The sequence below is a fragment of the Pleurodeles waltl genome, chromosome 10 (genome assembly GCF_031143425.1).
Source record: "Pleurodeles waltl isolate 20211129_DDA chromosome 10, aPleWal1.hap1.20221129, whole genome shotgun sequence".
Classification (NCBI taxonomy): domain Eukaryota; kingdom Metazoa; phylum Chordata; class Amphibia; order Caudata; family Salamandridae; genus Pleurodeles; species Pleurodeles waltl.
Window position 1 is genome coordinate 292747121 of NC_090449.1, and position 27503 is coordinate 292774623.

General features: G+C 44.2%; 1 protein-coding gene across 4 annotated transcripts in view; it reads right to left on the reverse strand.

Moving 5' to 3' along the window:
* Window positions 1-27289, reverse strand: part of PARN (poly(A)-specific ribonuclease) — a 690538-nt gene extending 663249 nt beyond the window's left edge. For all 4 annotated transcript variants that reach the window (XM_069210428.1, XM_069210424.1, XM_069210427.1 and 1 more), the window contains exon 1: window positions 27165-27289. In XM_069210428.1, the coding sequence (XP_069066529.1) occupies window positions 27165-27183 (19 nt within the window). In that variant the 5' untranslated portion in view covers window positions 27184-27289. The remainder of the gene's footprint in view (window positions 1-27164) is intronic.
* Window positions 27290-27503: the final 214 nt, after the last annotated feature.

Sequence of the window (27503 nt, forward strand, 5' to 3'; positions counted from 1 at the left end):
CAGTGCTTCTGCCCAAAAAACCTTCATATTACACCAGTAGTCTTTCCGGGCTCACACAATCATTGTGTCCTCTGCTATTCAGGCTTATGCCTGCCTACTTTAACAATAGGCAGGACTCCAATACATATCTGGAATAGGATCCAGCAGCGTACCTAGAGGAGGAGGAAATTACTTACCTCCCTATTGACAGTAACTTCTGCCACATTATGGTAGTCTTTCTGGAAGACAGTGATGCAGGCAATATCACCCTTGAAGAAGAAAATGCTTTGACTGGCATCTCAATGCCTCACCTCGAGGGATGAATCCGCTGGGCCTTCAGCCACCCTCAGGACTCCCCAGCTGCTTCAGATGGCTAAGGCGATCACAAACCCAGACTATGGCAAGCACTCCGCGCTTGGGGAGGATCCCAAACTGGATCTACCCCAAATCCCAGAGGTAGACATGCTGGACCCAGATTTATTGCACCTGCTTTCCACCAAATGGTCCTCTGCCTTGAAGGTGGCGTCTTATGGGGTGACTCACTTGTAGAAATCACTGGATAAAGAGGTCCGCAGTAGTCTTAGGGCAGATTGCCCTCACCCTACTCTGGAAAGGAAGGTAGTCCCAACTTCTGAAATAGAAGCCAGGATTTCCTCCTTCCTGGTGAAATTCGTAAGAGACACAAGAAGAGGATAGACGACTGCTCCTGAAGGTCATGCCAGGAAAAACTGCTGAATATTTCTGGCCCCATACCAAAGATCCTGGACATGGCTGAGGATGCTAAAGTCTCCAGCTCCTTGATCTCGCCTGAGACCTTATCTAGTTAGACCCAAAGAGCCATCCTATTCTTGGGAAATGCTGACTGCCATTTCTACTGAGAGATGCAGATCCCTGCTAATGAAAATAGACCCCAAGTTAGGAGAATTGGCAATCACAGAGGCAGGCCTTTACAACATGGAGGCCTCTTGGGTGTCCCTTTCATTCGTGAATTGGGAACATTTGTAAATACTTTTAAATCATTGGATAAGGCCCACACCCACTTTTAAGAGGATCTTGACCCCACGTGTTTTTGAGGCAGCCAGTCGTGGAAGGGGGCACTCGACCGGCTGTGTTTCTCACCCAGCTGCCTACAGAGGAGCCAGAATTCACAGGAGCCAGTGGTAAGATTCTTCCAGTTTCTGTAGCTTCTATCCAACCAGAAGTCATCCCTATAAGTGAGGCTCGAGGGGAAGTTCCCAGAACAACACCTCCTACAACTATTTTAAAGGTGAGTTAACAGCCCCACATCAGGGATCAGACTTGGATGGATTAATACAACTATTACAATTGGTAGGTGCTTATGTTAGATGTCTGGGTACTTCAGACAAAGGGTTTCCAGATCAATTCTATAGCTCTCCCCTCCAGCAACACAGGCCACAGCCCATAATATTTTCTCCGACACAAGGGTCTTTAGTGGAATCAGAAATCACAGAATAGTTGCAAAACAGGATGAGTGTTCCCACACACCTACACCGCCACAGATTCCTCAGCAACCTCTTTCTAGTAGAGAAACGAGACTAACGGTCAAAATCCAGTTATATATCTGAGAAAGTTCAAGGAGTGGCTTGTATTTCACAACTTCAAATTGGAAGTTATCCATCTTCAAAGACTTATTACAGATCAAAGACTGGATAGTGCATCTCAATTTAAAGGACACCCATCTTACGATCCCCTTATTCCTGTCTCAAAGAGGTTTCCTCCAATTTTAGTGGCACTCTCAGACCTTCGAATTCACCTCACTCCCTTTCCGTCCATCATCCGCTCCATGGTGCTTCACCAAGGTTTTGAAACCAGTAGTGGAGACCCTTTGGGCCAGGGGGATCAGACTTCTAGTCTACCTAGATGACCAGTGACCAAAGGTCTATCAATACATCTTCAAATGACCATTAATCTTTTGGAATCCATAGGATTTGTGGTCAACTTAAAGTCTTCCCTCTTACTGATTCAGTCTATCTAGTTTCTGGGGTCTATGATGGACTCCGTCAAGGCTACCCTGAGACTTTACTCACAGAAACTGTCCAAAAATTAAGCAAGCGCTCCAGAGAACCCTGGCCAAACCCTCCATCTCTCTGAAACAGATAGCTCGCATTGTAGGTCTCCTGTCTTCATCCATTCAGGCCATATTCCCGGGCCCCCTTCATTATGGAGCCACACAAGGACACAATAAATCAGTTTTTGTAATGCGTGGCTACTCACCCATGAGGGTCTCAAGATGCTGGGGGGTCTCATCCGAAGAGCTACGTCTTTCGGTTCCTCCTGAAGATGGTGAGCTATGGGCTTTGTCTGAGGTGCAGAGGAGGTTGTTCAGCTCTTTGCTGCGATGTAGGTGAAGGATCGTCATCCGGCAGTGGTTTTACAAATGCGAGGGATGGTGGCCAGGGCCAGCTAGGCAGAGCAGAGGGATCTAGCGGGGGTGTGGAAGGAAACGCAGTGGTTCAGGTAGGCTGGTCCTGCGTTGTGTACGGCCTTGTACGTGTGGGTGAGTAGCTTGAAGGTGATTTGTTTCTCGACCGGGAGCCAGTGGAAGGTCCTCAGGTGTTGGGAGATATGTTCTGGGCGTGTGAGGTCCAGGATGAATCTGGCGGAGGAGTTCTAGATGAGTGTAGTTTTTTTATGTTTCTATCAGAGTTGAGCTTGAGGCAGCTTTCTCTCATCCAGTGGTGACTGCTTCCATTCCTGAGTGGAAGTTCCTTTTGACCAAGTCTGGGTCTTCGGTGAGGAAAAATGAAGAGTTGTGTCTCATCGGCATATGACACGATGTTCATTCCGTGGCTTCTGACGATGGCTGCGAGAGGGTTCATGTATTTTCTATATGTCAGGGTCTCACTTACTCCCAGTCTGTTCCCCTCAGAGGAGGCAAACGAAGAACTCCAGTGGTAGGGCACCCATATGGAAGCATGGAACAGGTAGGCCACCTTTAGATCTCAACCAGGTCTGATTATAGAGCAGAACAATCTCTCCATATAAATTGCCGGGGGTTGACGGCAGGGTCCTTTGCAGTGAAATGTTGAACAGGACAGAGCCCAGGGCTGCACCCTTCTCAAGATGGACTATGTGGCAGAAGTCCACTACATCAATCACCTCAGGTAAACGAAATCCAAGCCCATCTCTGACCAGCCCAGAGCTTTTATTCTTATTGCCTGGACAATCAGATCTCCGTCACTGTGGAACACCTCCCAGGGACAGACAATCAGGTGACGGAGTGGCACTAACAGCACTGGCAGGGTGGCATTCTCTGGAGGCTGCACCCTCTGGTGCTTCTGGTGAAACAATCCATGTGTGGTCTTTCACAAGGGCTCTTTTTGCTTCTTGCCTGGATTACCACTGGACAGGTACTGGAGCTGGAGACTGGACCCCAATGCGGTGGGCACGGATGCCTTTCTACAGGACTGGAGCAAGAAGAAAGGGTATGCCTCCAATCGCCATGATCAGACTGTTCACACAACTTGGGAGACAATCGCTCCGATTTGGAGATCTCAAGTCTGGTTTCCAGTTCAGATAGAACTTTCTTGGGATTTTTCAATTAATTCCGGCCTCCTGATATATTTCTGTAAAAAGCTGTTGTCCGGAGATTTTCATTTTTGATTTGTGTTTTGGATCATTAGAGTAGTAATTTAGCTTGGGTAGACATTGCTGATCCGAGTCAAATGTTTCTGGATAACATTTTTAAAAATAGCAGATGCCTTGCAGTGATGATCTAATATTTCATGAACTATGCAACCTCTATACTTCATTATGAGGTCTAAACATAAGTGTTGGGGTCAGGTAGTCTTACAGAAACAGAAATTACCTTTTCAGAGCCACCCTTCCGCCATTTTCCAAAATGGCAGCAATAATAGAGGAAGAAGGGACCTACGTAGAAATGAAACAATCATTGTTTTTAATCCTTTTATGTATACAGACAATATTTATGATCTGAATATGAAAAAAATTTTATCACTCTGGTTTTAGACACTTTTTCATAGTTCACTGTTTCAGCAATCGCTTGTGGTACATTTGCAGAACGCTGAACATCTGAAAAGGTCATATAGACAGGGACATCTTTTTGTACCCCACGTTTTGCAAGTACATGTACGTGTAGGTTCTGTGGGTAGAGGCCGTAGATAGAAAATGCATAGGTTTTAGTACCCTATCAATATCTACCCAATCAAATTCACAAGGATCTTTCTCTACATATGCAGGATTCAAAACATTTAAACATCTTCTGATCAAGTAGAACTCTCTCAATGTGTCCACGCACAGAATATGTCATCAGTGGAAGGTCACTGAGCAGGACGGATCTCGAACTCACTGTTCAGAAGATCGTCAAATGTGACCATCAGAACTCGTTTCCCACACATGCACAAGGTATTTTTCTACGTCACATTCTTCTTCTGTCTCAGCAAGTCCTCTTAGAAACTTCACAAGTTTAGCAGTTAAAGCTCCAAGCTTTGTTCCAATTTTGCTCATAGTGTCCCCACCCATAAGAATATGTGCCTTGATACACTGGGTATCTCTGAATCAAGTTTCTTGTACAGAATATGAAGTGGATTAAATGTATTTTTTCACATGTCCCATAGTGTATCCATAACTGACAATCTCTGACTTATGAACATTGCAACAAATATAAGTAGCACAATAATAACATCATGTCATCTGACAGTACAATGATTCGATTGGAACCATTTTGAACAGCCCACTCAACATGCAGCACAACATAAGGGTCCGTTTCTTCCAATTTGCTGTTACGGTCTTGAATAATATGTCCCATACCTTTTGAAAATCTTTGCAGGCACCAACTCCACACTGAATCATTTGACTTGCAATAATTGGAAATTCAGTGTTCACTGAATCAGCAGCAATATTTGGGTGACTTAACATCTCCAAGTTCATCTGACTCGATCTTGATGACGATAATTTATCCAGTTGCACAGATATACATATCAAATGTTTGATGCAAGCAAGGTCAATTGTTCCACTTGTAGACATTCATCTGATTCTGTCACATTCTTTGACAGACAGTTCAAGATAACTGTCAAAGACAATGTGCAGCTCTTGCAAGGGGCACACTGACTTACATCTCTAGAACAGTCCAAACTACTGTGAGAAAGTAGCCTCTTTCTAGCCTTGTTACCCCCACTTTTGGCCTGTTTGTGAGTGTATGTCAGGGTATTTTCACTGTCTCACTGGGATCCTGCTAGCCAGGGCCCAGTGCTCATAGTGAAAACCCCATGTTTTCAGTATGTTTGTTATGTGTCACTGGGACCCTGCTAGTCAGGACCCCAGTGCTCATAAGTTTGTGGCCTATATGTGTGTGTTCCCTGTGTAGTGCCTAACTGTCTCACTGAGGCTCTGCTAACCAGAACCTCAGTGGTTATGCTCTCTCATTTCTTTCCAAATTGTCACTAACAGGCTAGTGACCAATTTTACCAATTTACATTGGCTTACTGGAGCACCCTTATAATTCCCTAGTATATGGTACTGAGGTACCCAGGGTATTGGGGTTCCAGGAGATCCCTATGGGCTGCAGCAATTCTTTTGCCACCCATAGGGAGCTCTGACAATTCTTACACAGGCCTGCCACTGCAGCCTGAGTGAAATAACGTCCACGTTATTTCACAGCCATTTTACACTGCACTTAAGTAACTTATAAGTCACCTATATGTCTAACCTTTACCTGGTAAAGGTTAGGTGCAAAGTTACTTAGTGTGAGGGCACCCTGGCACTAGCCAAGGTGCCCCCACATTGTTCAGAGCCAATTCCCTGAACTTTGTGAGTGCGGGGACACCATTTGACGGGTGCACTACATATAGGTCACTACCTATATGTAGCTTCACAATGGGAACTCCGAATATGGCCATGTAACATGTCTATGATCATGGAATTGCACCTCTATACCATCCTGGCATAGTTGGCACAATCCCATGATCCCAGTGGTCTGTAGCACAGACCCTGGTACTGCCAAACTGCCCTTCCTGGGGTTTCACTGCAGCTGCTGCTGCTGCCAACCCCCCAGACAGGCATCTGCCCTCCTGGGGTCCAGCCAGGCCTGGCCCAGGATGGCAGAACAAAGAACTTCCTCTGAGAGAGGGTGTGACACCCTCTCCCTTTGGAAAATGGTGTGAAGGCAGGGGAGGAATAGCCTCCCCCAGCCTCTGGAAATACTTTGTTGGGCACAGAGGTGCCCAATTCTGCATAAGCCAGTCTACACCGGTTCAGGGGACCCCTTAGCCCTGCTCTGGCGTGAAACTGGACAAAGGAAAGGGGAGTGACCACTCCCCTGACCTGCACCTCCCCTGGGAGGTGTCCACAGCTCCTCCAGTGTGCTCCAGACCTCTGCCATCTTGGAAACAGAGGTGCTGCTGGCACACTGGACTGCTCTGAGTGGCCAGTGCCACCAGGTGACGTCAGAGACTCCTTCTGATAGGCTCCTTCAGGTGTTAGTAGCCTATCCTCTCTCCTAAGTAGCCAAACCCTCTTTTCTGGCTATTTAGGGTCTCTGTCTCTGGGGAAACTTTAGATAACGAATGCAAGAGCTCATCCGAGTTCCTCTGCATCTCTCTCTTCACCTTCTGCCAAGGAATCGACTGCTGACCGCGCTGGAAGCCTGCAAACCTGCAACATAGTAGCAAAGACGACTACTGCAACTCTGTAACGCTGATCCTGCCGCCTTCTCGACTGTTTTCCTGCTTATGCATGCTGTGGGGGTAGTCTGCCTCCTCTCTGCACCAGAAGCTCCGAAGAAATCTCCCGTGGGTCGACGGAATCTTCCCCCTGCAACCGCAGGCACCAAAAAGCTGCATTACCGGTCCCTTGGGTCTCCTCTCAGCACGACGAGCGAGGTCCCTCGAATCCAGCGACTCTGTCCAAGTGACCCCCACAGTCCAGTGACTCTTCAGTCCAAGTTTGGTGGAGGTAAGTCCTTGCCTCACCTCGCTGGGCTGCATTGCTGGGAACCGCGACTTTTGCAGCTACTCCGGCCCCTGTGCACTTCCGCCGGAAATCCTTTGTGCACAGCCAAGCCTGGGTCCACGGCACTCTAACCTGCATTGCACGACTTTCTAAGTTGGTCTCCGGCGACGTGGGACTCCTTTGTGCAACTTCGGCGAGCACCGTTTCACGCATCCTCGTAGTGCCTGTTTCTGGCACTTCTCCGGGTGCTACCTGCTTCAGAGAGGGCTCCTTGTCTTGCTCGACGTCCCCTCTCTCTGCTGGTCCAATTTGCGACCTCCTGGTCCCTCCTGGGCCTCAGCAGCGTCCAAAAACGCTAACCGCACGATTTGCAGCTAGCAAGGCTTGTTGGCGTTCTTTCGGCGGGAAAACACTTCTGAACGACTCTCCACGGCGAGAGGGATCCGTCCACCAAAGGGGAAGTCTCTAGCCCCTTTCGTTCCTGCAGAAACCTCAGCTTCTTCTGTCCAGTAGAAGCTTCTGTGCACCCGCAGCTGGCATTTCCTGGGCATTTGCCCATCTCCGACTTGCTTGTGACTTTTGGACTTGGTCCCCTTGTTCCACAGGAACCCTAGATTGGAAATCCACAGTTGTTGCATTGCTGGTTTGTGTCTTTCCTGCATTATTCCTCTAACACGACTTCTTTGTCCTTAGGGGAACTTTAGTGCACTTTGCACTCACTTTTCAGGGTCTTGGGGAGGGTTATTTTTCTAACTCTCACTATTTTCTAATAGTCCCAGCGACCCTCTACAAGGTCACATAGGTTTGGGGTCCATTCGTGGTTCGCATTCCACTTTTGGAGTATATGGTTTGTGTTGCCCCTATCCCTATGTTTCCCCATTGCATCCTATTGTAACTATACATTGTTTGCACTGTTTTCTAAGACTATACTGCATATTTTTGCTATTGTGTATATATATCTTGTGTATATTTCCTATCCTCTCACTGAGGGTACACTAAGATACTTTGGCATATTGTCATAAAAATAAAGTACCTTTATTTTTAGTATAACTGTGTATTGTGTTTTCTTATGATATTGTGCATATGACACTAAGTGGTACTGTAGTAGCTTCACACGTCTCCTAGTTCAGCCTAAGCTGCTCTGCTAAGCTACCATTATCAGCCTAAGCTGCTAGACACCCTATACACTAATAAGGGATAACTGGGCCTGGTGCAAGGTGCAAGTACCCCTTGGTACTCACTACAAACCAGTCCAGCCTCCTACATTGGTTGTGCAGCGGTGGGATAAGTGCTTTGAGACTACTTACCACTCTTGTCATTGTACTTTTCATAAGAGAAAAATATACAAAACAAGGTCAGTGTATATACACATAGCCAAAAAGTTTTGCATTTCCTCTTTTCACTCTTTTCTAAGTGCTGAAAAGTACTTCTAACTTTCTAAAAAGTTCTAAAAAGTTTTAAAAGTTTTTTTCTGTGTCTTTCTAAAAGCTCTGACAAACTTTTTATCTTTTACTATCACTTTAACTCTCTCAAAAAAAATGTCTGGCACAAGCCAAAATGTTGATCTGTCCAAACTTGCATATGATCACCTTAGCTGGAAAGGAGAAAGGAATCTCTGCATAGAGAGAGGTTTGAGTGTAGGGAAGAATCCTTCCTTAGAACTGTTAATTAACATGCTTAGAGTACAGGATAAGGCCATAAGTGCCCCATCTGTTGAAAAAGTAGCTAATGGTTCTCAATCTGATCCAGGGACTCCCCCAGGAAAAGATTCAGGAAAGAAACTTCCTAGCCTGCCCATTACTAGACAGTCTAGCATAGTTGGTAATGATGATGAGCCACACCATATAAATAGTGTTGTCTCACATCATAGCAAAAGCATTTATTCTCACCATACTGGTAGTGATGTTTCTGTTAGCCAAGCTGTTAGGGTGGCTTCTGTAAGGGACAGGTCTCCTTCTGTCCATTCGCACCATACTTCTGTTTCAAGGCATGTCCCTCCCACCCACCCTGATGACAGATTGTTAGAAAGGGAGCTCAATAGATTGAGAGTGGAACAAACCAGACTGAAGCTCAAGAAGCAACAGCTGGATTTGGATAGACAGACTTTAGAAGTAGAGAAGGAGAGACAGAAACTGGGTTTAGAAACCCATGGTGGCAGCAGCAGTATTCCCCATAGTCATCCTGCAAAAGAGCATGATTCCAGGAATCTGTACAAGATAGTTCCCCCTTACAAGGAGGGGGATGACATTAACAAGTGGTTTGCTGCACTTGAGAGAGCCTGTGTTGTACAAGATGTCCCTCAAAGGCAGTGGGCTGCTATCCTATGGCTATCATTTAGTGGAAAAGGTAGGGATAGGCTCCTTACTGTGAAAGAAAGTGATGCCAATAATTTTACAGTTCTTAAGAATGCACTCCTGGATGGTTATGGCTTAACCACTGAACAATACAGGATAAAGTTCAGAGAGACCAAAAAGGAGTCTTCACAAGACTGGGTTGATTTCATTGACCATTCAGTGAAGGCCTTGGAGGGGTGGTTACATGGCAGTAAAGTTACTGATTATGAAAGCCTGTATAACACAATCCTGAGAGAGCATATACTTAATAATTGTGTGTCTGATTTGTTGCACCAGTACCTGGTAGACTCTGATCTGACCTCTCCCCAAGAATTGGGAAAGAAGGCAGACAAATGGGTCAGAACAAGGGTGAACAGAAAAGTTCATACAGGGGGTGACAAAGATGGCAATAAGAAGAAAGTTGGTGAAAAATCTCAAGATAAGCATGGGGATAAGGGTAAAACCAAAGATCCCACTTCAAATCTTAAACACTCTTCAGAGGGTGGGGATAAAACAAATTCTTCCTCTGCTTCTCAACCCACACACATTAAAAAGCCTTGGTGCTTTGTGTGTAAAAACAGAGGCCATAGGCCAGGGGATAAGTCCTGTCCAGGTAAACCCCCTGAGCCTACCACCACTAATACATCAAGCTCTAGTGCCCCTAGCAGTAGTGGTACTAGTGGTGGGACTGCTGGCAACAGTCAAGTTAAGGGTGTAGTTGGGTTCACTTTTGGGTCCATAGTAGAAACTGGGGTAGTCAGTCCCAAGACAGTTTCTGTCACACCTAGTGGCATTGGCCTTGCCACACTGGCTGCTTGTCCCCTTACAATGGATAAGTACAGGCAGACAGTTTCAATAAATGATGTTGAGGCCTTGGCCTACAGAGACACAGTTGCCAGTATCACTTTGGTGACTGAAAACCTAGTGCATCCTGATCACCACATCATTGGACAACAGTATAAGATTATTGATGTCCATAACTCCACTAAGTTTCTTCCCTTAGCTATAATTCAGTTTAGTTGGGGTGGAGTTACTGGCCCTAAGCAGGTGGTGGTATCACCTAGCTTACCTGTAGATTGTCTCTTAGGTAATGACCTAGAGGCCTCAGGTTGGGCTGATGTAGAGTTTTATGCCCATGCAGCCATGCTGGGCATCCCTGAGGAATTGTTCCCTCTCATTTCTACTGAAATGAAAAAGCAAAGGAGAGAAGGCCTGAAAACTCAGGATCCCTCTCCATCAACAGGTAAAAAGGGTATCACAGTATCCCCTAACCACCCTGCCATTCAGGATAGCATTCCTGTGGTGGGAGAAACCTCTCCTGGGGTGGCACCTGTTCCAAGGGAATCATCAGCTGGCAAAGCTGGACTCCCTGAGGTAGAAGTACCTCTCTGTGGGATAACTAACATTGGTGAGAAAAAGAGCACCATTTTAGTTAACATGGAGCATCCCTCCAACCCTCCCAGAGAAACTTTAGTGCAGAAACCCTGCACTGCCTCACAACACTTAGGACAGCATCCCTGCCCTAGTGTGGAGCTCATAGGACAGCATCCCTGCCCTGCTCCAACTCAAGAGAAACAGCATCCCTGTTCTCTCTTCCAGCCATATGGACAAAGTTTTTGCCCAGCTATGGCTTTTCTGAGACAGCATCCCTGTCTGGCATTTCCATCACTACAGATAGGTTCAGTGGACAATTCCCACTGCTCTAAACTAAAACTTACTGATAGAAACTCTGAAAATACATCTTCACATTGTTGCTTAGCTAAAAAACTTCAAACAGGGTGGTTTACATCCCCACAGGGAAGTAACCATATAGTGGATGATAAAAGGAGTAACCAGTCTATCGCAGAGCTACTCTCTACTTATCACCACTTAGACAATAAAGTCTCAACTGGCCAAGGTTAGCCTTATTGTCCTTCGTTTGGGGGGGGGGGGGGTTGTGTGAGAAAGTAGCCTCTTTCTAGCCTTGTTACCCCCACTTTTGGCCTGTTTGTGAGTGTATGTCAGGGTATTTTCACTGTCTCACTGGGATCCTGCTAGCCAGGACCCAGTGCTCATAGTGAAAACCCCATGTTTTCAGTATGTTTGTTATGTGTCACTGGGACCCTGCTAGTCAGGACCCCAGTGCTCATAAGTTTGTGGCCTATATGTGTGTGTTCCCTGTGTAGTGCCTAACTGTCTCACTGAGGCTCTGCTAACCAGAACCTCAGTGGTTATGCTCTCTCATTTCTTTCCAAATTGTCACTAACAGGCTAGTGACCAATTTTACCAATTTGCATTGGCTTACTGGAACACCCTTATAATTCCCTAGTATATGGTACTGAGGTACCCAGGGTATTGGGGTTCCAGGAGATCCCTATGGGCTGCAGCAATTCTTTTGCCACCCATAGGGAGCTCTGACAATTCTTACACAGGCCTGCCACTGCAGCCTGAGTGAAATAACGTCCACGTTATTTCACAGCCATTTTACACTGCACTTAAGTAACTTATAAGTCACCTATATGTCTAACCTTTACCTGGTAAAGGTTAGGTGCAAAGTTACTTAGTGTGAGGGCACCCTGGCACTAGCCAAGGTGCCCCCACATTGTTCAGAGCCAATTCCCTGAACTTTGTGAGTGCGGGGACACCATTACACGTGTGCACTACATATAGGTCACTACCTATATGTAGCTCCACAATGGTAACTCCGAATATGGCCATGTAACATGTCTATGATCATGGAATTGCCCCCTCTATACCATCCTGGCATAGTTGGCACAATCCCATGATCCCAGTGGTCTGTAGCACAGACCCTGGTACTGCCAAACTGCCCTTCCTGGGGTTTCACTGCAGCTGCTGCTGCTGCCAACCCCTCAGACAGGCATCTGCCCTCCTGGGGTCCAGCCAGGCCTGGCCCAGGATGGCAGAACAAAGAACTTCCTCTGAGAGAGGGTGTGACACCCTCTCCCTTTGGAAAATGGTGTGAAGGCAGGGGAGGAGTAGCCTCCCCAGCCTCTGGAAATGCTTTGTTGGGCACAGAGGTGCCCAATTCTGCATAAGCCAGTCTACACCGGTTCAGGGGACCCCTTAGCCCTGCTCTGGCGCGAAACTGGACAAAGGAAAGGGGAGTGACCACTCCCCTGACCTGCACCTCCCCTGGGAGGTGTCCACAGCTCCTCCAGTGTGCTCCAGACCTCTGCCATCTTGGAAACAGAGGTGCTGCTGGCACACTGGACTGCTCTGAGTGGCCAGTGCCATCAGGTGACGTCAGAGACTCCTTCTGATAGGCTCCTTCAGGTGTTAATAGCCTATCCTCTCTCCTAAGTAGCCAAACCCTCTTTTCTGGCTATTTAGGGTCTCTGTCTCTGGGGAAACTTTAGATAACGAATGCAAGAGCTCATCCGAGTTCCTCTGCATCTCTCTCTTCACCTTCTGCCAAGGAATCGACTGCTGACCGCGCTGGAAGCCTGCAAACCTGCAACATAGTAGCAAAGACGACTACTGCAACTCTGTAACGCTGATCCTGCCGCCTTCTCGACTGTTTTCCTGCTTATGCATGCTGTGGGGGTAGTCTGCCTCCTCTCTGCACCAGAAGCTCCGAAGAAATCTCCCGTGGGTCGACGGAATCTTCCCCCTGCAACCGCAGGCACCAAAAAAGCTGCATTACCGGTCCCTTGGGTCTCCTCTCAGCACGACGAGCGAGGTCCCTCGAATCCAGCGACTCTGTCCAAGTGACCCCCACAGTCCAGTGACTCTTCAGTCCAAGTTTGGTGGAGGTAAGTCCTTGCCTCACCTCGCTGGGCTGCATTGCTGGGAACCGCGACTTTTGCAGCTACTCCGGCCCCTGTGCACTTCCGGCGGAAATCCTTTGTGCACAGCCAAGCCTGGGTCCACGGCACTCTAACCTGCATTGCACGACTTTCTAAGTTGGTCTCCGGCGACGTGGGACTCCTTTGTGCAACTTCGGCGAGCACCGTTTCACGCATCCTCGTAGTGCCCGTTTCTGGCACTTCTCCGGGTGCTACCTGCTTCAGAGAGGGCTCCTTGTCTTGCTCGACGTCCCCTCTCTCTGCTGGTCCAATTTGCGACCTCCTGGTCCCTCCTGGGCCTCAGCAGCGTCCAAAAACGCTAACCGCACGATTTGCAGCTAGCAAGGCTTGTTGGCGTTCTTTCGGCGGGAAAACACTTCTGCACGACTCTCCACGGCGAGAGGGATCCGTCCACCAAAGGGGAAGTCTCTAGCCCTTTTCGTTCCTGCAGAAACCTCAGCTTCTTCTGTCCAGTAGAAGCTTCTTTGCACCCGCAGCTGGCATTTCCTCGGCATTTGCCCATCTCCGACTTGCTTGTGACTTTTGGACTTGGTCCCCTTGTTCCACAGGTACCCTAGATTGGAAATCCACAGTTGTTGCATTGCTGGTTTGTGTCTTTCCTGCATTATTCCTCTAACACGACTTCTTTGTCCTTAGGGGAACTTTAGTGCACTTTGCACTCACTTTTCAGGGTCTTGGGGAGGGTTATTTTTCTAACTCTCACTATTTTCTAATAGTCCCAGCGACCCTCTACAAGGTCACATAGGTTTGGGGTCCATTCGTGGTTCGCATTCCACTTTTGGAGTATATGGTTTGTGTTGCCCCTATCCCTATGTTTCCCCATTGCATCCTATTGTAACTATACATTGTTTGCACTGTTTTCTAAGACTATACTGCATATTTTTGCTATTGTGTATATATATCTTGTGTATATTTCCTATCCTCTCACTGAGGGTACACTCTAAGATACTTTGGCATATTGTCATAAAAATAAAGTACCTTTATTTTTAGTATAACTGTGTATTGTGTTTTCTTATGATATTGTGCATATGACACTAAGTGGTACTGTAGTAGCTTCACACGTCTCCTAGTTCAGCCTAAGCTGCTCTGCTAAGCTACCATTATCTATCAGCCTAAGCTGCTAGACACCCTATACACTAATAAGGGATAACTGGGCCTGGTGCAAGGTGCAAGTACCCCTTGGTACTCACTACAAACCAGTCCAGCCTCCTCTATGAAGTTTTGCACAGAATAAATCTTGACTAATCGCACTTGACATAGTCCCCAACAGCAGTTTTCAATGAGGACACCTTTTGAATTGAAATTCTTGAGGTGAACGTTTGAGATCTTGTAGAAGTTTATGCTTCACTGGTTTAGCTGCAGCATCTCCATCAAATAATGCGATTGTTGGAAGATCATGCAACAGAATGTCCTTTATAAATTCGGCCCTTTATTTTGCTACATTCATCTGTATATGCTTGCGAAAGTTGTTTTTCTATAACCTGTTTTGTAGTGGCTGGTTGGACGTAACTCATCCTATGACAATTAAAGCGTGGAAGTTTAGCTTTAGTGATTATGTCAAACAGCTTTTTCTCTTCCAAAACAAATCTCTCCTGCTTCACTTCCGCGTATAGTTTTTATCCATGTCCCAGGACCCCTAGAAGATTGTCTTTATATCGTTAACCACATTGTTTGGTCACAAAGTTGTGTAGTTGCACAGTCTGGGTCATTTCAAGGGGGTTTGTTTGCTGCACCATGAAATGGATAAGGCTGTCAAGTTTATTAAAACGTTCCCCTCTCTTTCCCACAAGTTTGTGGTGAGAAACAGTTTCACGATGGCCCACCAATTTTGAATTGGTCATCTTTCTGAAAACACTGTTAATAGAAATAGCTGCCATTGAGCAACATATTCACTTTTAACTCTCTGATCAACAACACCCTCTGAGCTTTTGTGATCTCTGGATCGTCTGTTCCAGTTTCAAATCTGGAGCCAAAGCATTGAACCTTCCCTCTGTCTTTCGCTACAAAATGTCTTTGAATTAATTTTGGTATGGTTTTTCCACCAGTATCTTCTTTACTCTTTCCAAATCCCAGGTCCCAATTATGTAGTTTATGTAATCGAATTTAATAAACACAGTAATCAGTGCTTCCACAGCCTTCACATGCAGCTCCCAATCACCTCCCCGATCAGCATGTTTTTCACTAGAGCTATCATGTGTAAAAGATTTCCCCAGTACTTGCAAAGTTCTGATTTTTCTTCGCATTCTTTGACAAACTCTAGTAACTTTTTTTTTTTTTTTTTTTTTTTTTTTTTAACTCTGTGTATTGAACATTGCCTGGCTTTGCATTATTTCTTTTGCATGAAGTGCATCCTGTGACTTGTCACTATGAGATAAGATATACAAAACCTAATTTGTCATTCTTGTTCCAGAAAGCATTCCAACGCAATGTTTCTGTAGCCTCAAATATGATGAGCCTACCTTGCAATGAATGAACATAACGAGTTCCACTCAATACTGACTGGACAGTTTTGCTTCAAAAGATTTGAGCCTCAATAAGTGCATTGTCTACTCCACAACCACTGAAATGACTTCCTGCACATCGCAACACAAGGTTTGACATGTGGAAAGCACCCATCACTGGATAAAGATCAGAACATTTTACTGGATTGTTCACAAAAATATAAGCTAGTATACAGAAAACAATTTCATCGCAGAAAATTGCAGGATAGGCTGGTCTTCAAGCTGAGCACACACATTTTTTTAATCTTTTAGAGCTGTGTATACTGTTGCATAGTTTGAGACTGGAGATGGTATGGTGAACCTTCTTCACTGGGACGGTATTATGGGAAATCCGAGCATGAATTCCAGCCCACAGATGAACTGGCTTTTCTTCAACCTTTAATCTGCACAGAATAAGCAGTATGATAAACAGTTAAAGCAGCTTTGCAGACCACAGCATCAGGTAGAAGATCAATGCCCTCAGCCACTTTGAAATGTTCTAGTAGACTGGGACGTGTTGATAGCTTGTAGTGATTTTGCACATGCTGGCAAGGCAGTTGGGTTATAGGTTTGCAGCTTCATTTGTTTATGCCTACAGCTGACAGCTTGTTTTCCAGCAACTACTTAATTGGTACAGTCTTGAAAAAGCACAATGGCAGTATCATGTGTGCTGGATATTCCAGACAAAGAAGAGCTGTCTTCAAAATCAAAATTATTAAGAGCAGCAATTGTAAATCCTTTCCTGGTAAAGTGACTTGATAGTGGCGTGCTGCCAGATAACAGGTTCCTGTTCAGTACTATGTCACTATAACTTGTTGATGCACAATTCCTATTCACTGAAGTCTACTTTTGCACTTGTCATATTTTGGGCTGGCAGTCATGTGTAGTGGAGTTTTCTTTTTGCCATACTGTATTTCATAAAACATGATTTGGGGAAAAAAGGGTACATTTGCACAGCATAAGCATGTCGGTCCATGGGACTGTTTCACTTCTTCGCTTATATCTTCAAAGCCATCATCAATGTTGTCGGCTTCTGTTCCAAACTTTGGTTTTTGTAACAGTTTTGCTTTGCTGATATTAAACAGTGATATAAAAAAAATGTTAAGACAACATCAGCCATTTTTGGGGACTCATGAACTGCAGTGCTCTGGGGCATAACAAAATTTGTGATTAAGTCCAAAACCTAAATCTTTCAGGACGCTTCTTAAAAATGATTCCTGCTTATTTCACTGCATCCTGTGATCTTATTATGGCACCAAGAACTTCAAGAGTCAAAACAGCTGAGAACACCATAAGTGGCTCATTATTTTTGTTAGACTGAAAAAAACGAATTTTGTCATTGTACCTTCTCACCAGAAAAATCTTAATTTCATTATTATGGACCAATACGGTTTTATCAATGTTGAACATTATTTCTCCGATCTCACTGAGTGTGAACCTGTACCCGGCATTCAAAAGTGGCTTTAAAACTTAATTTGCCTTTTCTAAGAGTGCAAACTAAACTGAAGGCTGGTGGATACTTTGCTTCTGGGAGCTCATGGTACATTCATTTTTTCAAATATATGTAAGCATTCAGCTCGGGTGGTCATACAAATCTGCTGCAAATACATTCACCTCACTGTTTAGATCAGCTACTCAGCTGAAAACATCTTGGAATAAACTAGCTGCAGATAAAAACATGTTTGCCCTTTTAGACTCATACTTTGCTCTTTCGTCAATCCCTTTAGCCCTCATTCTAGCTAAACCACGGATAACCCACTGAAGAGCCTCTGTTTTCTGACCAGCTGCTAAAGTTGGACAGAGGGTAGCCGTTGTTCTTCTAGGTGGATGGGCATTGGGTTTGGTGGTCATACCTATCTCAGAAGACTTGGATTCTTCTTGTGATTCACTGGTTTCTGCTATTTTTTGATAAAACATTTTCTAAGCTTTTTTTCCAGGCATGTTTCCATTGTATACGACCCATAGCACTGGTTACAATGATAAAATATTTGATCCTCTTCAATTTTCAACCTTTTGTGAACTTCGTCTTGACGTAGTTCTGCAGATCTCAAACTTTTCTGTCCATCTGCAGTTGATGTTAGCTTTTCTCTCTGATTAGTTTGCCATGACATTTTTCTTTGTTGAAACGAGTCATCAGATTTTGTAGTTAGCAACACTGTCAGAAGGTAAAGATCCTCTGCTACCACCTGCTTTGCTCATGTTTACGAATTTGAATAAACAGAAAGCCTAAAAACAAAAACATTATAATAATAAATTACCAATATGATGGCTAAAACACAACTGCAGAGCTGCAAATTTGGAAAATGGCGGAAGGGTTGCTCGGAGGAAATATTTTCTGTCTCCATAAGACTACTTGACCCTCAAAACGCATGTTTTGACACCAAAATTAAATATATAGGTTTGATGGTTCCTGAAATATTACATCACTGCAACATATCTGCTATTTTTAGAAATGTCTAGAAAAGTTTGGCCCAGATTTGCAATGTCTACCCAAGCTAAATTACATCTCCAATGATACAAAAACACATATCAAGAATGAAAATCTCTGGCAACAATTTTTTATGGAGGTATCTCAAGGGGCCAGAACTAGATCTGTCTACCACTATGTTCGTATCACCCCCGGGATCTCCAGAGGAACAAGCATCATCTGGTTCTGCAAGCTTCTGTCCTGGAGGATTACCGGGAACGCTAGAAAGTCCCCGGTATTTCACGAGAAGCTGAGTCACTACTCGCCAAATCCTGGGCAGACAGTACCACCAAGAGATATCACTCGTCCTGGTCTTGATGGCTGGGTTGGTATCATCCATGACCATTGAATCCATTGTCCATGCCCTGAATTTCCTTGCCTCTTAGGCTTCAGAAGGTTTCGCATATACATCCATTAACACCTTTAGGTCAGCCATTTCGGCAGGTCAATCCCAGAATAACAGCCGTCCAGTGGGGGAATATCCTTTAGCATGTAATCTCTTGAGGGGGGTTAGACTGCCTAATCCCCCTGAACCCAGATACTCTACGGAATGTCAAAGTATTGCTTATTTTTAAATCATGCCCAGCAAACAAATATCTGTCACGGAAACAACTGTAGGCGAAATTAGCTACTTTAGTTTGTTATCCTGTCATAGGGACTTGGACATATGTGCACTGGATATAGCAGGTACAGTATTCACTCCAGATGGAGTGACTTTTCACATTTCGAGAACAACAATGTTTATCTTCAGAACTGTCTCTTACCCTATGTTTCAAGAAGTTCCTAAACTGTGTATAGTCAGAGCTATACAGGCTTACAAGTCTGACAGAGAAAATGTGTCCTCATGGGAAGAGTTAACTGCTCATAGCTCTTGCCAAACCTTATTAACAGATGTCTTTTACTATAACCAGGTGGGTCATATAGACCATGGATGAGGCCAGCATTGATGTTTCATTGTTCGGAGATCATGCTGAGAGAGGCAACGGCCTCAAAAGCTTCCTCTTTATTAGTCAGCTTAGAAGATATTCTTATTGCAGCGGATTGGTATTCACATTCTACATTTAAGAGGTTTTACTTTAAACCAGTCCAACATCTAGCATCACTAGGGGGAGAAGCTTTATTCCAGCCTAATCCTCTCCTTCAGTCCAGGCATTGAATGAAAAATGTCCAAGCTATTGTAACAAAGTTTCAATTCTATTAAGTATATGGAGGGGAGGATTAGCCCATCCTTATGCAATATCCTTTCCCACCTGACAGAGGGACAGTAGCATGATATTCTTAAAGAGATCCTCAAGTTACCCGTAAGTATGGATGTCTTGATGTTCACTGTATGTTGTTCATTGTAGGACTAACATTTGTTGGGTTGAAACCATCACAATATTGCTTAACAACTGAGTTATGCTTCATGTTGTCAAAACTCATCCTGTTTCGGGGAACGGTATTTTTTGCTGCTGTTTTTTCAACTAAAGAACGGAATCCACTAAACAAGAGTGAATGGGATGATTTTCGGCACTGTTCGCAGGAAGAAAGAGGGAGAAAGCGAATCGACAGAGGGTCCTGGAGGACGACGCGAACGCCTGAGTGGACAATATGCTATTTCTGTGTTCCCTGTGCCTAATGGGAAATTAAGTTACGTTAGTTATTTGTTGATGACCTAACTCTTTGAATGGCTGCTGGTATAAAGGGTATAAATAAAGTGAAAAAAGAACAGCCTAACCTTAGCCAATGTGTCCTTAATAGAACCGAAACTTCCCGTTACAATAGCTAGGAAATTGTTCATTATATAACACTCAGTATAAGACAGGCTGACAAAATGTGCAAAGGAATTTAGTGTTTAAGATAAAAACAAGTGTATTAAATATCTTTAGTAATACACAAATCATGCAGTACCTAGTACACACTTTAACAAGTTTCCATTGGAAGGACCCTCTTCAAAACTCAGCTTATATCATAAGCAAACAAAAAGTTTCATATTTTTCACTGTGATGCATCAAATGACTGTCTCCCTCGCAGCAGCCTTTACATGTGCTGATTAACCATCATCACACATTTACAATTCTTTCAGAAGCAGGCACCCTGCCAAAAAGACTTGTTTCTTCTTTCACGTTGTGCTTTCCCCTGCCTTTACAGAATAGGCGACCACTCTCCTTTATCAACTGGAGGCACCTGAGGGTCGGCATTATCCATTCAGATACAGACAAAAAGGAACTGTTACTATAAAATTTTAAAAGTGCCAAAGATATAAGCAAGTCAAAAAATGCTTTTCTTATAAAAACATGTTCCTAACTATAACTAACTACTGGTGATATATATATCACTCCATAGATAGCAGGTATAGACTCGTGCAGCTGGGTCTATCATTGCATACCTCTGACATACATGATTAAGTACAGATACATGTTTGTTTATGAGACAATTTTGTCAGTTTCAGCCACATCCACACACTAAAACACTTCATAGGAAAGACTGTACTCACAATTGTTTCCATCAGTTTGAATTTAACACTTTAGCAACCTATCAATGTTTCTCTTCAAATTCTTGCAGCGCCACAGCAAGAAAACGTCAGAGCATAACACTGGCCCATACAGAGCACACCATAACACTCTCCATGTAGGTCACACAGCAAACATGCACTGTTCCATCAAAAGCATTCCACAGAGTAGCATGCTACCCGTCTAAAAATGCATGTTGGTGCCTCTAAAAGTATGAAGCACTGAATAAACACTACTACAGTGCAATAGAACATACTCAAGCTCTAAAGTACTACAAGGACATAATGGTAATCAAAGCTGGGGAAATATCTTGATATAATCTATGCCTGCTTTCTATAAACCTACAGACTTTTAGACCATGATTCAACATTTTTAAAAATCTCGATCCATCAATTTACACATGCATTGGAATTCTGAGTTGTACGTCAATTACCACATTTGTCCTTCTGACAGGCTAGACCAGAAAAAGTCCTGAGGAAGCCTATTAGGTTAAAATGCTAGAACATACATTCAAAAAATGCACTAGTTGTGTGGTGGAAATGGATTCCACATACTAAGGTTCATTCTCAGGTGGGAAACTCATAAGTTAATTTTGGCATCCATGAAATACTGAGCATCAGAGTAGCGGTAATTACCATGTGTACTAATTATCAGATTGGACATAACTTGGAACATTGGTCTTAGTATCCAAATAAGTATTTGTGCTTCTTTTGTGGTGCTATGCTTGCAGGTATAGCTTATAATATATTTCTCTCCTTTTGAGGTCCCCAAGTCCACCTTCTTTTTCCATTTCTATTCCCGAAGTAAGCTCATAGCCTCTAATATATCTCTACCCGATATATCATTATCCGATAATACACTGTGTATTATAAACAGAGGAGTGAAGAAGGGGTGTGATTGAATGCGGGGGCTTTGAAAATTTCAGGACCCATCTAACCTGTCCATTTTCCTGCAATCGCCAGCTATGTCTTTGCTGTTGCACTATTAATGTTCTAGAGGATAGCTAACGTAGATAATCAAGATTATGCATGGATATCAAAGCTAAAAGAAGACCATCAGAATCATCTGATATGTTAAATGCCATGCCTACTAAAGACAAGTAGACCATGCATTGTGGGTATTTACGAACTGGTCGAGAGTCTGCAGCTCTTCATGGAGGGATACACCCACGGCTGCCTCAAAATAGACAGAGGACCTTCCGCCACATTTAAAGATACCCGCCTGTCTGGTCTGATTTAGCTGAAGTGAGGGAACTTGCCACAGTGGCACCATACCTCCTTCAGATCACTTAAGGCTTGCTCAGAAAAACATTTTTAAAGCACCCAATTGGAAAACTTTTTGTACTGAGAAAATAGTCTCAAAGCAAAAGTGTGTTTCTCAATACAAAACACTGATAGCCTAATGCACAGGAACCTTTCTCCCTTTATGTCGGGCCATTCTACATTTTCCCTGCCTGTACCCACTATAACCCACACAGCAGGGAAAATGAGTAAACGCAGCCCACCCTAAATAGAGATGGATGACCATCATTGTGACTTGGCATCCCTTGACAGCTGGACCACCAAGTCAGATTTACACCATGACAACAGAGGCTCCACCTGGGTAGACATAGCTCTTTTACCATCTCTTAATAAAACAGTTCTAAACGAGGCCCTTAATTTTCACCTGTTTTGGTCCTGGTGGTTTGAAGCTATTTTCAAGGTGCATAAGAAATCTGATAAACAGCAAAGCATCTTTTCTTATCCGGTTGAGGTTAATGGAAGGTAAACTGAGCGGCACGCCTCTGCCACAGAAGAGTGTAATGACTTAACAGCACAAGAGGTGGCACTTTTTGGGGAGTATGTACAAGCCAGGAGACACTGGAAGGGTCAGTGCAAAGGCCAAACACTGGCAAGGCTGCTCAGGGGATATCAACAAACAATGGTAGCAGCAATGATTAACATGCTGGGCCAACAGGTAAACCTGCAGGTGGTACTACAGGCATTTACAATGCCTCATGAGCTGGAATATACTGCAAAGGTGCCAGTGGACCTGAAACGTATAAGACAACACATGGAGGACTCAAAACTGGAGTGGCTGGAGAGGGACACCTGGGTGTTCCCTAAAGCCTAAAAGAGATGTAAGATTAAAGAGGCCACAGACAACCTGGCAATGCAACACGTAAAAGGTCCATCAGATGGGCTGAAAATGGAGAATGCTTATAAGGACCTATTGGCACCTTAAATGCTGACAATGTACAATAAATCATGAGAGATGTTTTGCCTAGATCACATAGTAAGGCTACCATAACCAGCTTTACCTACACCCTGGATAGATCCACTTAAGACCGTCCTAGAGACCATTATACATACTTAATATCATTGTCATGGTGCTGGTGCCAATTGTGGTGTACAGACTACCATCTCTGACGAGAGATATGGTCTTACCGGAACAGACAGGTTTTATACCTGGAAGACAGCTTATAGTCTATGCATGTTATATGCTATTATGGATCAAGTGGATGCAGACACCCTGGCTGCGTCAGGTATGCTAGACACCAAAAAGGCATTCGACTCCTTGGAATGGAGCAACATCATACTTCCTGGGTAAAATGGGCATGCGCTACCTTTTCTCAGAACAGTGAAATTATTGTAAGCAGACCCCATTACCAGGTTAACAGGTGTCTCTCGCTCCCTTCTGGAGTAACACAAGGAGCTAGGCAGAGGTGGTTTGTGGCAACCCCAACATTCGTACTGACAATGGAACCCTTGGCCATTGAACTGTGGAGTGTCACCTGAATCGTTGCACAAAAGCTTAAATAACTAGGAATAGTTACACATGGATTAAAGGACATCACACCCCATGACAACTGACCCACAACAGATAAGCTGTTGGTGCAGATAGAAAAGCAGATTCAATTAACTTGGTGATGGCAGGTCGTATTTTCTTTATTAAGATGGTACTATTACCACATTTTTTCTTTTGTTTTCCAATATCCCAATTCTATTACCACGGTCCATTTTAGGTTGCAGCCTACCAAACTGTGCATTAGTTTGGTTTGCTAAAAAAATCTTGGGGGCATTCAGAAAGTTGACTTAGGAATGTATTCTACCTGTTTGCCATTAGCTTTGTGGCTTGTAACTCGTGTTTTCTTGAATTTCCATTTGCTGGCTTTATTTGTTTTAGGCTGGCCAGCTTGGGTTCTTACTTTCCCTTGCCAAAACCATATTTACAGTACCCTTCTGAGTGCTCCCATTCTGTAAACAGGGCTGTAAATCTTGTTCTTATCTCATCACACCTGCTGTGCACTCAAAGACAGAGGTCACATGTCAGACGCCGTCTTCAGAGGGCGCTTGTTTGCTTTTCTTTCTCTGACTTTAAGGTAGAGAATTTATGTGACTATCTTACTGGATACTTGGGGGTAGTAATCAGTTTTTTTTCTAGCACACAACAGCATTTTAAATTAACCGTGTAAGTATTACGGAATATATCAGAACTAGGAACACAAATGAAGTGCACTGTCATTTCTGAAGTGTGTTGGAAACAAATACTTTAATATTATCAAAACAAATTACACTAGGTAATGCAATTTCCACACATTTGTGTCTGTGCACTCTATAGTTTTATTAGTAAAACTATGTATGGGCAAATGTAATGGTCATTTCAATTGAAAATGTGGTGATTAATGGTGGTGTGCAACCACACCATGTATGCCACTCCACTACTCTGCGCCACTCCACCCTAAGCCTATATACTCTGTTGTACTCTACCCTAATTCCAATGCACTCTTCCCCACTCTGCACTACTGCACTCTTTGCTACAGCACTTCACACCACTGCAGTCTAGGCCACACTATTCTACTCTGCACAGCTCCACTCTACGCCACAGTACTCTATGCTCCTCTGCAACAGTGCATTCTACGCCAATAGACTCTACACCGTACCACTCCACGCCATTCCAATCTACTCCGTGCCACTTCAATCTGCGCCATTCTAATCCACTCTGTATCACTCCACAATGCTACAGTATATGCTGAATTCAATGCCACTGTTCTCAATGCCACTGCACTCTATGAGACTACACTATGCAACACTACACCAAGGCACTCTACACCAGCCCACTCTACGCCACTCCAGTACACGACACTCTGCCACTCCACCACGACACTCCACCACGACACTCCACCACGACACCAACGTACAGCCATGCTTAACAGCAGCCAAGCTGGTGTACAACATGCTAAAACACATTGGTAAAGTCAATAGCCCTTGCATAGGCAAGACCTATTGGCTTTGCCAATGCTTGTTCTCAATGCTTATGGGTTCATCTGTCTAGACTAGTATGAGCAGGGACAACCTGCATATTAAATGGAAAACATTAAAAATTGCTGAACGTAAGAGGTGGTTTTGATTCGCTCAGTCGGATTTCACAATACCACCTCGAGGGGCGACAAGTTCCTGTATATTATGGTTAAAGCAGAGGCGGTCAAAGAGAGAATACTGGCTACCGACCTATATAAGAGGCATACATGTAAAAGGGGGTTATGTCAATGGTGACAAACAGAAAGGGTTTGAGAACATTTACATAAGAACGCTGGGCGGCAGGCTTTATACTTTCCAGAGGTGCTCCTTGCGAATAACCCTGCGCTCTCTCCGAATGGAATAGACTGATATGCACCTCAAAGAAACACAGCCTGATATGACTGGCCAGCTCTTTCACAACCAAAAGTTAATGCACTCCCAAAGTAGCAGAAAAACGATTTACTCAGCACCATGCAATTGCAAAACAGTTCAAGAACCATCTGGTGGGCTGCCACTGAAGAGTAAGACTGCTCGTGAAATACTAATCGGCATCTGTGATGCATCCTTTCTCCCTTTGTTCTGGGCGCAAGGTGGTCTTCCTGCTTCTGACCTCCGTCGGTGCCTAGTGCTGCTGAACTTGGCCACAACTCACCTGCCATACATGCCTCAACCACACAATCGACGAAGAACCCCTGCAAAAAACTAAAACGGTGCTCAACACTGCATTGGATGTGATGCTCTGCTCGTCGAAGACGAAGTGCGTGGGCTGCATTAGTTTAATAATGCCACCACGGCCGCTTGAGCTGCTGCCTTAACTTACGGGACAAGTACATTGAGAGTGATCCAGCCCTCTGCCCCGTGTTCAGTATCATAACGATATCGCTTCCGCTTTATAGAATAACATTTTAGTATGCAGTTTAAAAGAATAAAAGGTTTATTTATTTTAAGAAATTAAACTGAACAACAACATTTTTGCCCGATACCTCTTTTTACCTGTTCAGAACTACGACTGCCTTAAAGTCAATGCCTAGAAATTAGGTCGTTGCCAATTCAATAAGCCTGCAATAGCTACAGCGACAGAAAATATTGGCCATAACTCCTGCCTAGTTGCCAGAGTCTCCAAGTCCAAAGGGCTCTTGCCAGACTTGTGCTGAGAGATTACTGATGGAGATTTATTCAGCTACGATGAAGGAAAACAACGAGCCTATGTGTACTCCAAACTTATCTAAATACACAACCATCAGTGAAATACACCAAATAGCGAGTCGGGGAGAGCGGACACTTTTTATATGAGCATCTGATGGGTCGGGGAGTCTACGTCATTGAACAAGCTAGGCCTTAAGAGGCGGATATGTGGTGTGTCAAACAGTGGCATATTCAATGTATTGCCTCAGTCAAATCAGTGTATAAATATGTGAACATACTGCTTGTTCATTCAAGTTCAAGGTCATTCCTGTAGAGAACACAAACCAGTTAAAAAATTACCTCTCGTTAATCGTGTCAAGAAAATACACTCCAAATACCACATTAGGTTGCGCGATCTAAAACCTCTCTCACCCCATCCATATTCCAAGGTTTTGCCGTCGAGACCTAACCTACGGCCTTTTGCGGAGCAGGTTGTCTTAATTGAAGGGACATACAGAAAAACAGAATAAAAAAAATACGCATTCGAGACAGAGTTGTTACCGCAATAGATACATTAATGTGTTAGTCATTAGGAGTCATCAATACCGTTAAAACGCAATGAGCGTTTCCTCGGTTTACCTTCAGCACATCTTCAGGGAGTATTCAGTGGTATACACCACTATCCTAACTACAGTTTAGGACATATATTCAGTGTATGCCTTCAATTCCAACTGACCGTTAATACTGAAACATCAATCAAGCTTTTAGTCTTATATATAACAGATGTTGCATTAGAGAGCGCCGAGCAATACTTTCCACAAACAGGTAGTTGCGCCACTAGGCAACAATGGCCAACTCGCAGCTTTAATTCTTTAGTCCACCTCCCTTGCCAAACTGCTTCTATATCTGTCTTTGGGCAAAATAGCACAGTCCATTTTGTAAGCAGCGGATACGTTTACTACACACAGCTCATCGGCTCCTTTGGTCATACGGTACGCAGCGACATGGTTGGTTTCTACCTTTCTGCCGGACATTACTACTCTGTTGTGGCAAGCATAGCGATTATAAACTCAACTTGGTGTGCCTTTGTGTACATGACGGTATCTGTGCTTGAAACATCCCTTAGAGCTCAAAAAGGGTATGAACAACAGCTGGCATATGTGCGTGCGTTATCTCATAACATATCCATGACCCTTCTGTGGTTAGGACACTTTGCAACTTGCAGTGGCGCAAGCGCAATGTGCGACTAGAAATGCGTCGCCGTTCACTCACTGCTCCTGGTAACCTCCATCCTGCACACCGAGGCCAGCACTGCCAATACGAGCGCCTCCTGACCGGCGTTCTTTAACCCTCACAAATCCCACCGCTTCCGGCTCAGTCTGCTTTCCGTTTCCATCGGCAACCTGCGCTGGCTCGCGGACCAATAGGGTGATGCTTCCCTCCAGCAACGGAGAATTTAAGGAAATAGAAACAGGACTGCTAGGGAACAGCATTTTATAACAAATTGCTGTTTTTGTGGGTTTTTTTTAACTGTGTGTGTAGGGATCAGACATTTCTTTCAGAAAACTATTCACTCGTATATGAGGATTTTCAGAAACCGGCAAATGGCTT